Source organism: Microcaecilia unicolor, chromosome 13, assembly GCF_901765095.1.
Source record: "Microcaecilia unicolor chromosome 13, aMicUni1.1, whole genome shotgun sequence".
NCBI classification, from domain to species: Eukaryota; Metazoa; Chordata; class Amphibia; order Gymnophiona; family Siphonopidae; genus Microcaecilia; species Microcaecilia unicolor.
The window spans coordinates 52177806-52190497 of NC_044043.1; the positions used below are offsets into that span (position 1 = coordinate 52177806).

General features: G+C 42.3%; 1 protein-coding gene across 1 annotated transcript in view; it reads right to left on the reverse strand.

Moving 5' to 3' along the window:
* Positions 1-2424: 2424 nt before the first annotated feature.
* Positions 2425-12692, reverse strand: part of VPS53 (VPS53 subunit of GARP complex) — a 126643-nt gene continuing 116375 nt past the window's right edge. The window contains 3 exon segments of the mRNA XM_030222475.1: positions 2425-3066; positions 4021-4125; positions 8173-8310. Of these exon segments, the coding sequence (XP_030078335.1) occupies positions 2896-3066; positions 4021-4125; positions 8173-8310 (414 nt within the window). The 3' untranslated portion in view covers positions 2425-2895.

Sequence of the window (12692 nt, forward strand, 5' to 3'; positions counted from 1 at the left end):
GCCCATAATTGAAGGGTAGGTTATTGGTAACAGTGAGAGATAGCACATCACAAATTAAATCCGGAAAATCACATTGTGGAAAGTATATGAATTTATTTGCATTCTGCAGAGGGAAATAAGTATTTGATCCCCCACCAACCAGTAAGAGATCTGGCCCCTACAGACCAGGTAGATGCTCCAAATCAACTCGTTACCTGCATGACAGACAGCTGTCGGCAATGGTCACCTGTATGAAAGACACCTGTCCACAGACTCAGTGAATCAGTCAGACTCTAACCTCTACAAAATGGCCAAGAGCAAGGAGCTGTCTAAGGATGTCAGGGACAAGATCATACACCTGCACAAGGCTGGAATGGGCTACAAAACCATCAGTAAGACGCTGGGCGAGAAGGAGACAACTGTTGGTGCCATAGTAAGAAAATGGAAGAAGTACAAAATGACTGTCAATCGACAAAGATCTGGGGCTCCACGCAAAATCTCACCTCGTGGGGTATCCTTGATCATGAGGAAGGTTAGAAATCAGCCTACAATTACAAGGGGGGAACTTGTCAATGATCTCAAGGCAGCTGGGACCACTGTCACCACGAAAACCATTGGTAACACATTACGACATAACGGATTGCAATCCTGCAGTGCCCGCAAGGTCCCCCTGCTCCGGAAGGCACATGTGACGGCCCGTCTGAAGTTTGCCAGTGAACACCTGGATGATGCCGAGAGTGATTGGGAGAAGGTGCTGTGGTCAGATGAGACAAAAATTGAGCTCTTTGGCATGAACTCAACTCGCCGTGTTTGGAGGAAGAGAAATGCTGCCTATGACCCAAAGAACACCGTCCCCACTGTCAAGCATGGAGGTGGAAATGTTATGTTTTGGGGGTGTTTCTCTGCTAAGGGCACAGGACTACTTCACCGCATCAATGGGAGAATGGATGGGGCCATGTACCGTACAATTCTGAGTGACAACCTCCTTCCCTCCGCCAGGGCCTTAAAAATGGGTCGTGGCTGGGTCTTCCAGCACGACAATGACCCAAAACATACAGCCAAGGCAACAAAGGAGTGGCTCAGGAAGAAGCACATTAGGGTCATGGAGTGGCCTAGCCAGTCACCAGACCTTAATCCCATTGAAAACTTATGGAGGGAGCTGAAGCTGCGAGTTGCCAAGCGACAGCCCAGAACTCTTAATGATTTAGAGATGATCTGCAAAGAGGAGTGGACCAAAATTCCTCCTGACATGTGTGCAAACCTCATCATCAACTACAGAAGACGTCTGACCGCTGTGCTTGCCAACAAGGGTTTTGCCACCAAGTATTAGGTCTTGTTTGCCAGAAGGATTAAATACTTATTTCCCTCTGCAGAATGCAAATAAATTCATATACTTTCCACAATGTGATTTTCCGGATTTAATTTGTGATGTGCTATCTCTCACTGTTACCAATAACCTACCCTTCAATTATGGGCTGCTCATGTCTTTGTCAGTGGGCAAACTTACAAAATCAGCAAGGGATCAAATACTTATTTCCACCACTGTAAGTAGCACATTATGCCATAATGCATATTGTTATTTAAATCCTGTTTATTCCTGCTGTACACCACCTTGGGTGAATTTCTTCAAAACAAATGCAGTAAATAAATAAATAAATTTACCTGGAAAATAAAGAATCATTTCTTTTCTACTGATTTACACCCAATTTTGTTATTTTTGAAATAAACACATACATTTCCAGTAAAAATAAACATAAAAACTGAAAACAAAGGCTTTCATTAAGCAAAAATACCCATTCCAGTGGATGACCTGTAAGAAGATGAGGAACATCCTGAATAGTCATAGATAACAAGATTTGTATTATAATCATTTTAAATAAAATTACATTAGTTCTATTTGATGTGAAAGCTTTGCTCAAGATCTTTCAATGAGGCACTCAGCTTTACTTTTAAAACCTCTGGCTGTGACTTGCTCCTTAGGGTGGGACATGACCTTTAAGTCAGCGCTGGGCAGACTGAGAGCTCTGCCTGATATAAACCAGATCGCCAGAAGCATCACAGCTCCAGTATCCTAATGTCTGTCTCTGTGATAGGTACCAAACACTTCAGTTAGTCCTTACTCCCTCCATCCTCCTCTGTCTGAGATGCGGAAACAAACATTTAAAAAAAGGAGCTTCAACTCTCACCCTGACCCTCCCTGATCACTCGGGGAGGTCAGCTGGAATACATCAGTAAGCTAGTTTCCTGGTACTATGTGAGGGACAGGTTGAATAATGTTGTATGCACTAAGTTATAAACATGTTTCCTCCCAAAGAATTGTTTGTTTCAAGGTACCTTGCTGAAGCCAAGCTTGTGCCTCCCTCACTGAAAGCAGGAGGGGGGGGGGGGGGGGGGGTAAAAAAAAAAATCACAGGACGATAAGGATCAGAGAACCAGAATTTCAGCTAAGTTAACATCATAAATTATTTAATAATTAACAAGATGCAAAGGCAGAGAGGGAGAGATATCTGAAGACATCCAAATCCACAACCGCATGAGCAACTGCACAGTACAAGACCAGAAGATCAATGGGGAAATGAACCTTGAAAATTATCACATTTAATCCCTTCACTGCTGCCCTCCCCAGCAAGGCCCCGACATGCTAAGGTCTACACATGGTTTTCACCACAATATAATATTTACAACTCCTCATAACTTATACACCAATGGACCGGAGGACCATCCCCTGCACAACAGAGCTGGTTCTTCCATAAGCAGCAGTACACTCACTTCATAAGTGAAAATGTCCTTATAGAAAGTTCACATCAATCCCTTCTTCACTTCAGGAGGAAAGAGCCAGGGCTCAGCAGCCCAGAGTGGAACAGCTTACAGGGACAATCCTTAAGAGCACAAGCCTGCAGTGATCACCAGATGAGCTTACAGCCTCTTCTTGATCAGCTTCTCCAGTTTCCGAATTCGGGATGATTCCTGCTCTGGTGTGGGAGCTGGTAGGGTGATGGAGCTGGTGCTCTCTAACCCTGAGGGAGGTGTTGGAAGCCTCTGCCGAAACAGTTCCAGCATGATGCTCTGCTCGCTTCTTTTCAGGCCCTGGGGTGAGGAAAGTGGAAAGAAACCGAAGAGTAGAGTTGAACTGAGATGCATCTTTAAAACATGCCACTTCTTTGGAGAGGCTGACAGAATTTTTAACCAATGGAGATTTCTTCACTGAAGGTCCTTCTTTAGCAAACAAGTGACCAATTCAAGGACGAGCCTTGGGCTCAGTCCTAGGTTTTTCAATTTAACATTCTGATGCACTGTAGGATTTCAGTATTTTAAATCAGTGTTCCGATATCAGAATGGATCAGGATGAGTTTGTCAGAAATCAAAGACTGGCTTCAAATATCCCCCTCTTTGAACTTAGTCACTTGGCATCTGTGTTTTGCCTGTGTGCTGTGAAGAAATCTAGGGGTCCTTTTACGAAGACGTGCTGAAAAATGGCATGCGGTAGTGTAGGTGCGGGTTTTTGGCGCAAGCCGATCCATTTTTTAGAATGCCTGGAAATAAGGCCTTTCTTGGGGGGCCGAAAATGGACGTGCGGCAAAATCAAAATTGCCGCGTGTCCATTTTGGGTCCGAGACCTTACCGCCAGTCATTGACCTAGCGGTAAAGAATCCAGACGGTAATGACCTACGAGCATCAAATGCCACTTGACGCGCGTCCATTACGCACGACCGAAAATAAAAAATATTTTTCGGACGCACACCAAAAATGAAATTACCGCAAAAGCCACATGGTAGTTGGGCGGTAACTCCATTTTGGAGCGAGTTGACGCTTACGTGGCTTAGTAGAAGGGCCCCCTAGAACGATATCTCAACAGCATATACAAAACTAAAGTTGCCAAGTTCTTGCACCGATGGGTGTCCATTCCTGTAATGTGTACTACACGCCAGACTGCGCCGAGCATACACTGGTCCGAAAGTTCACCCTGCTGGAATCTCAAGAGTGAGAAGCAAGGGAAGCTCGGGCATTCACTACACAGTAGAAGGAACCAGAGCACCTCACCTTCATGTCAAGTATCTTCTGGAAAGTGTCTGTACTGCAGTCAGCAAGAAGTTTAATGTAATTATCCACAAACACTACAGAGGGCTCATGGGGGGCCATCACCACCTGGAAAACATAAGCCAGAAAATCAGGAAAATGTCATTGCCAGTCAACTTCTACTTCCAGTAATATGCAGTGAGATCTGCAAACACCAGATCACTCCTCAGAGGTGAAGCCTAGAGGAACTCCTTTCTGCACACTTCATTTAACTCTTCTGTAGCCTGTCTTCTTTCATTACCTTTATACTATCACTGTTAAGAATACAAATATGGAAGATCACATTAGGACCACAGTACCAAATCATGTATTTTGTACCGTTCTTCCACTGCCTTAGGGCAGAATCTCAGCTCAGCAGGTACCTATCACTGTTCTCCTTTTGTTTCTTTCCCAGCTAAGGCCAAGATGCACTAAAAAATCATTAAAGCCCTTCCCTTACCGATTCCCTTAGCGAATCGGTAAGGAACGGGCATGCATCAAGGAAAAGGAATGCAAATGAGCTGCTCGTTGTAGCTCACTTGCATTCTCTATTCCATCGGTAAACAGTCGGCCAGTCGAGCATGCGCAGAGCAGCCAAGCGTTATGCTGGCTGCTCTGCGCATGCCAAATACGCCTCTGTGCCGCCCGAAAGGAAGACGCCGCGCCGCTCACCCCCTCCACGGCCTGCTGCAGGAAGGCTCCGATGCGGCTCGATCGTAGCAGGAGAGTGCAGTTGAAGACGTCCATCCAAAAAGATGTCCTTTTCGGACGTCCCCCCCCCCCCCCCCCCCCAAATAATAAAAACGCCATTTTTGGACGTGCTTCACTCAGCTGAGAGACCTTGAAGTCTCTGAGCCAATCACAACGCGTTTAGCTGAGCTAAATGCGCTGTGATTGGCTCAGAGACTTCCAGGTCTCTCAGCTGAGTGAAGCACGTCCAAAAATGGCGTTTTTATTATTGCGGGGGGGACGGGGACGTCCGAAAAGGACGTCTTTTTGGATGGACGTCCTCAACTGCACTCTCCTGCTACGATCGAGCCGCATCGGAGCCTTCCTGCAGCAGGCCGTGGAGGGGGTGAGCGGCGTGTCGTCTTCATTTCGGGCGGCACAGGTTTTCATTAAGTGAAGGACATCCAAAAGAACGTCTTTGGAGTGGGTTTTCTTTTTTCTCAGGTGGATGTCCAAAAAGGACGTCCCCGACGACATTTTTTCCTTCCGATTTGCCCCGAGAGGTGTAGACCTCCCGTTAAGGGGATCGGAAACCATAGTGCATCTCATTAAAATAGCCTTGCAATAGCCTTTGGATCATCTGCATTCTGTTTTCGTTAGCTGCTACCGTGATCGGAAAATGGCCTGGAGAAGCCTTTAGTGCATGCCAGGGTTTACTACTTGCTCATTAATGGCTCGTTAAGTTTAGTGCATCTGGCCCTAAGTGTTAAAAAAAAGGTGACAGAAGCAGAGAGAAGGGAAAGGCAATATAGTTAATCATTAAACTAAACTACAAATCAACAAAGTGAACAGAAAGGAAAAAGTGTACCAATCACCCCAAATACAGGCCTGCAATAGCAAACTCTAACCATTAGCTGCTTGTGGGTTGGGGTTTTTTTTTGGGGGGGGGGGGAGGAAAGACATGTTGCCAGGAGATTCAATTGGATTATGCTCCTGAACCCCACAAATACAATCCAGGCAGTTTACTCAAATCTTATGCAGTGGACTGCAATATTGTGACCACAAAAAGTTGGCTTATACATAAGACAGAGTCAGCTTCATACTCCTATAAGCCTGACACATGTGCTAACAGGGTAATTTATAGCATATTTTCCACACTTTTATATGCAGAGAATGCTGCTTTGAAAATCCTGCGGGCAAATACGCATGTATAATTATGTGAAGGGATAAGTTGGTGCAGTACACTGTGCAGACATTGCCAGGTGCATAGTGTGGCTGGAGCTGTGATGTACGCACCTATTTAATAAACACAGAGTACACATATGTATTTACACCTTCACTGCACATGTACATTTGTGCGCTACTAGGGATGGCTCTGGGTGTCTATGTTATATAAATGTAGTCCTTGCTTGCTATCACTGTTAAGTTTTTTAGGTAGGAAGAATATCAAAGCATGTAATTTTTACTGTAAAAAATAAATTAAATCTCTCTGGTACCCTGATAAGGTTAAAGAATATTCACTTACATAACCAAGTGTCTAGATATAGGAAAATCATTTTTTCTGAGGTATATTTTCTTTGGAAACCTCTTATTGAATTTGACAAATTGCTATTCAAGAGTATTGTCTTGATGTATATTATTTAAATTAATAAAATATTTAAATAAAAAAACCTCTGGACTTTGCTGCCAGCGAATGTGCTAAAAGCAGTTAGCTCAGCAGAGTTTAAAAATGTTTTAGATAATTTCCTAAAAGAAAAGTCCATAAGCCATTATTAAGATGGACGGGAAAATCTACTGCTTGTTTCTAAGATAAGCAGCATAAAATCTGTTTTACTGTTTTGGGATCTTGCCAGGTACTTGTGACCTAGATTGGCCACTGTTGGAAACATGATACTGGGATTCATGGGACTTCAGTCAGTCTCAGTATGGCAACACTTATGTTCTTATGTTGTAAAAGATAGAAAGATAATCAGCCATAAGCCCCAGAGAGGAATTAAAGGTTTACTCCAAGGGAGCATCCTCTAAGCAGCAGGATCTCTTACTAAGAAGAGTCTCACAGCTTTTCAAACTACCTACATGTGTTTCCTTGGGTCACTCTGCACTTTTCTCCTCCTTCCTACGGTTTCTACTATGCATATTCCTCTTTCTTCTCGGAGGCATCCTTCAAAATAAAGATCTTGCTAATATAAGTTTTTTTGAGTCATCAGTTCATACCCTCCAAAAAGACAGCGTCTCTGTTTTAATTTCCTTCACAAATGCTGAACTATCATTTAAATAGATTAAAATGCTAAAGCGGATGGACCCCTTTCCTTGGCTGCCAGTTGGATTTCGAGAGACCCGTGTGGTACCCAATGACCTGAGTAAGAAGCTGTGGAACACCACTGGGTAGTGGTGTGGTCTGTTTAGTGACCTCCAAGTTTGAAATCCTGGGAAACAAGTTCTAATTCTGGTGGGGCTACATCTATGAGAATGGCTTCAACCTTGGGCAGGCAATTTTCTCTAACACCGGCTCTGTCACTAAGTCCCTGGGCAATATCAGAAAGTCATTTTATCTCCCTCTACCCCAGTCTGTCCAGCTTTTGCAGGAGGATAACAATAATCAGAAGTTATTTTGTACTCTCCACACAGAGTGAGAATCAGAAATGATGGCTGCACATCCATTTTTGAAATATTGTAACAGCAAAACATGGTGCCATTACAACACGAGAGAAAGGTTCTCTCTTTCGCCGGTCTATGCAGAAATGCAAAGCTCACGGCAGGTCCAAAAGTTATGGGGCTGATATTCAGACTGTGGGAGTAAGTCTGGCTAATTCTCGCAGTCACCACTAAACCCAGATATTCAATGTTGGGCTGTTTCCGGTGACCGGCATTGAAAATCCGGTTTATTTTTGGTTGATTAGAAGATAACCGGCTATGTTGATATACAGACTTAGCTGGTTATCTTCTGACCGGCCAAAGATATCCCACATTCATGCGGACAAATATAGCCGCTAAAGTGGGGCTGAAAATCAGCAGATAGCCAGTTATGTTGGCCGATATAACTGGCTATCTACTAGCCACTAACCGGTGACATTCAGTGGGGAATAGCAGGCTATCGCCAGATAGCCGGTTATGGAACATTTAACTGGACAGGTGCCGATCCTAGCTGGTTAAATGCTTTTGAATATCGGGGGGGGGGGGGGGGGGAGGCAAGTGCTGTTTCTACTTCTCTCAACACAAGCCACCAACTAGCTTCTGGTGACCATTTAACTTGCTGAAACCCACAGACCTAGATGGGTTCTTTTTTGTGTTCAGAACATAAAACAAACATTCCCCTCCCCACCCCCAATACATGCAAATATATATACATACAAACACATACACACGCATATATACACAGATGTAGCAAATCTGTTTGGAGTTATTCCCATCACAAAGGTGTATAATATCTTTAACTATTTCCGAATGCTTGTGAACTCTTTGGCTCACCTTTAGGATCATTTCGGCTCGTGTCATGCCCTTCACCACAATCTTGGTATAGCTGGCAGGTGCTTTCCTCACTAGCTGGGATCCAATGGAAGGAAGATCCAATAGCACCGTCTTCAGGGAATGTGTGTCCAAGAGCAGCTGCCACAATTACAGAGAAAAGGGAAAAATCTTTCTTTTACACATCACAGTCAAAGACAAAGGCCCAGGGCAGAGTAAGTATTAGGGTGGAGGGGAGGCACCGAACTGTTAATCCAGGGGTGATTAACACTGAATATTCTCCCCCATACTTTCCTTCATTTCACTTTAAGTATCAAGTTACCCAGTGAAGCCTGGATAAGACACATTTGGATTCTGTCTGTTTCACTTCTGACTAGGAGATGATCTCTTAATACTCTCGAGACAACATTTGCTGATTTAGCTAATCTTTGTTACACAGAAATGAATGTTTGATGATAGCCATGCTATATACCATGTGCTTTTGAGAACTGGGGTGTAGAAAAGCCCTACCCTGAGAGCGGCTTGCTTGCAATATTAAGCATCTGCAAGTTATCACTCTGTAATGTTCTCCTTGACAGACAGCTGTAGAGCACTAAGTCCTATAAACTGCTAAAGCTTTTTATAGAACATTGTTATAGAGAAGGCTCAGTGAGCTTGGATACAGGCTTAGGCAACTGCCTAGGGCACCAGATGCCTTGGCCAAAGAGAGGCCAGCATGTGCTTTAGGACAATACACTAGTGTAACATCAAAGGAGCACCTCTGTGGCACTCTGCCATCCCTTTCCACTCTCTGGCTCTGCATAAAGTCCTGGGTCCCAATGTGATACCACATCCTAAGTGAATCTGGACTGTCAGGTGTAGTATTAGTTTGGTTACTCATTTTTTGACTAATAGGAAATACTGTGTGACTAAAAATGGGAAACACTCATTCACCTGGCAGCCACCATGTGGAGCCACCCAGGGCTCTCCTCTTTCTCCGGTCTTAATATTTTCATTAGTTCTCGGGTTCATTTCTTTAGGAGACAGAGAACATTTGTTTTTGTATGCTAATGATATTTTAAATTTGATTTAACCAGATTAATTTGCAGATATCTAACTGTATTAAGAGAATTAAAGCTTGGGCTCTTCTTCTTAAGCTAAATTCAGCTAAAAGCAAAGTTCTTTGGTTTAGCACCTTTTTGGAGGACATTCCATCTACCATTTTGTTATGTCATGGTGATTTCTTGGAGATGAGAGAAAATGTGTCCAGTATTAGAAGTTATTTAGGACTCCACTTTGACTATGGAACCTCAGATTAATGCTCTTGTTAGGAAAGTTTACTTGAATAATAAGACAGCTTTTACAAGTCAGCTTTTTTTTTTTTTTTTGCATCTCCTCCTCCCCTTTTCCTGCTTTCTTCTTCTTATTTATTTATTACATTTGTACCCCGCGCTTTCCCACACATGGCAGGCTCAATGCGGCTTACATAGTAACAATAAGGAGAATTACAAGTTGTAGTAAACGTAATATTAGTGGGGTTAACGGATAAGTAAATTGAACAGAGGAGGAATTAGGTGTATAAGTAAATTAAACATGTCTTGTCTTTTTTCCGCCCTTTTCCCTTTGTCATTGGTAACTAACAGAAACAAGAAAAGAAATAATGATTTTATGTGCATCATACCTTTGGGGTTTTTTCCAGACTAAAAGAATTAGTGCTGTAGGTATGTATATATTTCTGTTTATTAGATTGGTCTGCCAAATAGAGAATCATAATATATATGTCAAATTTGCTTTTTTTGTATTCATTTTTAATGATCTATTACCACGTATCATATTTATATATACTTATATTATGCATTTATTGTCAGTACATTATTTATTCACTTTTACCCCTTTTATTGTTTAATATTTTCTATGGCAAATATTTACATCTTGCACGTTGTTTATAAAAAAAAAAAAAAGGTTGTTATTTGTCAAATCAACTTCGTTCTGTATGTCATTTTACTCTTTGTAATTCTCATTTCATTGTCTTATCTGCTTCACATTTAAACAGAGGATTTGACTCCCGATGTAGGCAGTATTGCTGAAACATGGCCAGTATCGAGTCACGCCTCCAGTTGAAGCACATTTGTGTTGAATCGCAATGCAATGGACCTTGAAGAACCATTCTCCTTAGTTTTCCTTCTTTCCTCGCTTGCTTGGTTGTTGACTATTTTAATGAGCATCATTTTGCAATTTTAGTTCAGGGTTTAATATTATCCAAGATTGACTACTGTAATACTGTTTACATAGGAATTTCAGTTAAACTGCGCAGAAAGCTTCAATGTTTGCAAAATACGTCAGCAAGAATGATTTTTAGATATAAGTATGATAGGTTTACTTTGCACTGTTTACAACTACACTGGCTCCATGTTCAAGTACATATAACTTTTAAAGTTATATGGTCTTACAGCAGTCTCCCTTAAAAAGCTCATTTCTTTATCATGTCCTGGTCGCAGTTCCAGGATTCTTGATTGCCTCTTGCTTTCTTTTCCTTCGACAAAGTGTACACACTGCAAGAAAGTCTGGGGTGGTCCTTTCTTTTACCAAGCAGTTTCAACTTGGAATGGTCTACCTCTTTCTGTTAAACATTATTTCAGAAATATTTGAAAACCATTTTATTTTCTAAAATGTTTTACCTAGCAAATTACCAAGTTATGATTCTGTATTTAAAATCTGTTGCTTATTGATTGTAATTCCCAGTTTCTTTTCTTGTTAATCTTTTATAAACCGTTCTGAACCCCTAAGGTGTAAGCGGTCTATAAATGATCAGATCAGTCCGAAACATTAAGCAGAGTTTATTCCAGTCGGGCAACGTCAGGGTTTCCACTCTAAACACTGAGAGATGGGTTGCATCAGAGACATTCCCCACCTGCTCTCCTCCCCTCAAAATATGTCCCAACAAGTAAAATGTTGTCAGACTAATTGATTACAGCCTCTACCCTGGCAGGTGACCTTGCCTGTAGATGCACAAACTAAGGGAGAGAAAGTTGGGGATGCAGAAATTTAACTAACTCTATTCAAAAGCACTGGTCAAGTGCATGAAGACAGGTGGAGAAGGACACAGAGAACCTCCAGGCTTGTTTAAATCAGTTCGCACTTAATTTTGATTTAATTTCCCTGCAGAAGAGGGCTTCCAACGTAAGTATATAGAACCTAGCAGGCTACAGGATCCCTGGCAGCAAAGTTTTCCTAGAAGGGGATCATGTCAAACAAATTCCCTCCCTCCCACCCCCACCTCTAAAAAATGGGCCCAATTTAGAAAAGAGGTGGTCAACGGTTATTTTAAGCTGGTTTTCCTATTCAGAATAACCTGTAATCTTGCCATGAGACAGATGCACTGTGCTTTCTAAAGATGCTGCCTCATACTGTTCACACCCAGAGAGAGCACAGGAGGAACACTTTTAGATCAGCACCCCAAACATTTTGCTAACAGTTGTTTATTTCCTCCTCTAAAAATACAAACACACACATAAAAATAGTATGGCTCCAAAACCACAGAAACATTTTGAACAGATATTGTTTCCATGTAAACTCTTCTTTAGATCCTTTATCAAGCAGCAGCTCTTTAATCAGGCAGTCGGAACTTCAGTCATCCATCTGCCTGTGCTGAAACAGCTGTCTCTAAGTGAGACAGCTGAAGTGTTGAAAGCTTATCCCCTCACACAGAGAGCACCAACAGAGGCCTGCATAGCAGTCAGACTGGCTATGACACTGCCAACAGCTGTAATAAGGATTCCTAAAATATGGTCACAATATTTAAGATGTAAACCTCTTGGATAATTCCGGCCAATGTCAAACAAATTTCAGACAGGCAACTCATCTTACCCCATTATATCAGTACTTCTTTTAATGAGAGGTTACCAAAAATCCATCTGTACTATATTTATACATTTGCTTTTCCAACAAAGCTGATTTTTGAATATCAGAAGAAGAAACGTGCTCATTGTTTCTCTCTCTCTCACATTGCAGTTCAGCATTATTCTCATCTTGTGTGCTGGAACAGAAACATTCTGGCATTCTGGATGTTGTACATTGACACCAGAACTAGGAAGATGGTGGCACAGGAGTTTCTATTATCAATAAGTAATAATATGCCAAGATGGGAAAAGCAGCAGACCACTAGGCCCTCCAATTTTCTGTTTGAATGACAATGGTGATGATGCACACCGGCTTGAGCATGGTTCTTGCAACATGACTACAACATAAAGGGAAAGAGATGCCCAAAGCCCCTTTTCTCGAGAAAACCAGTTTCTACCACTTCTTGTGGAGAAGTCACTCCACAGTGCAAATCTTTCTTCCATCCTCCTACTGGGATTTCAGAAGTTCCCTGCCCTTCTCCACCTAGCATACCAAGATCAGAAATTCTACCACCACCAAGGCATCTATGCTGTGCTTTCCCACCCATCAATCTACTCTGAGACATTTTCCACATGCCATGGACTCTGCTAATATAAGAGGTTGTTACCACATCATTTTGATTTTCAGGAAAGCAGGCATGCAGT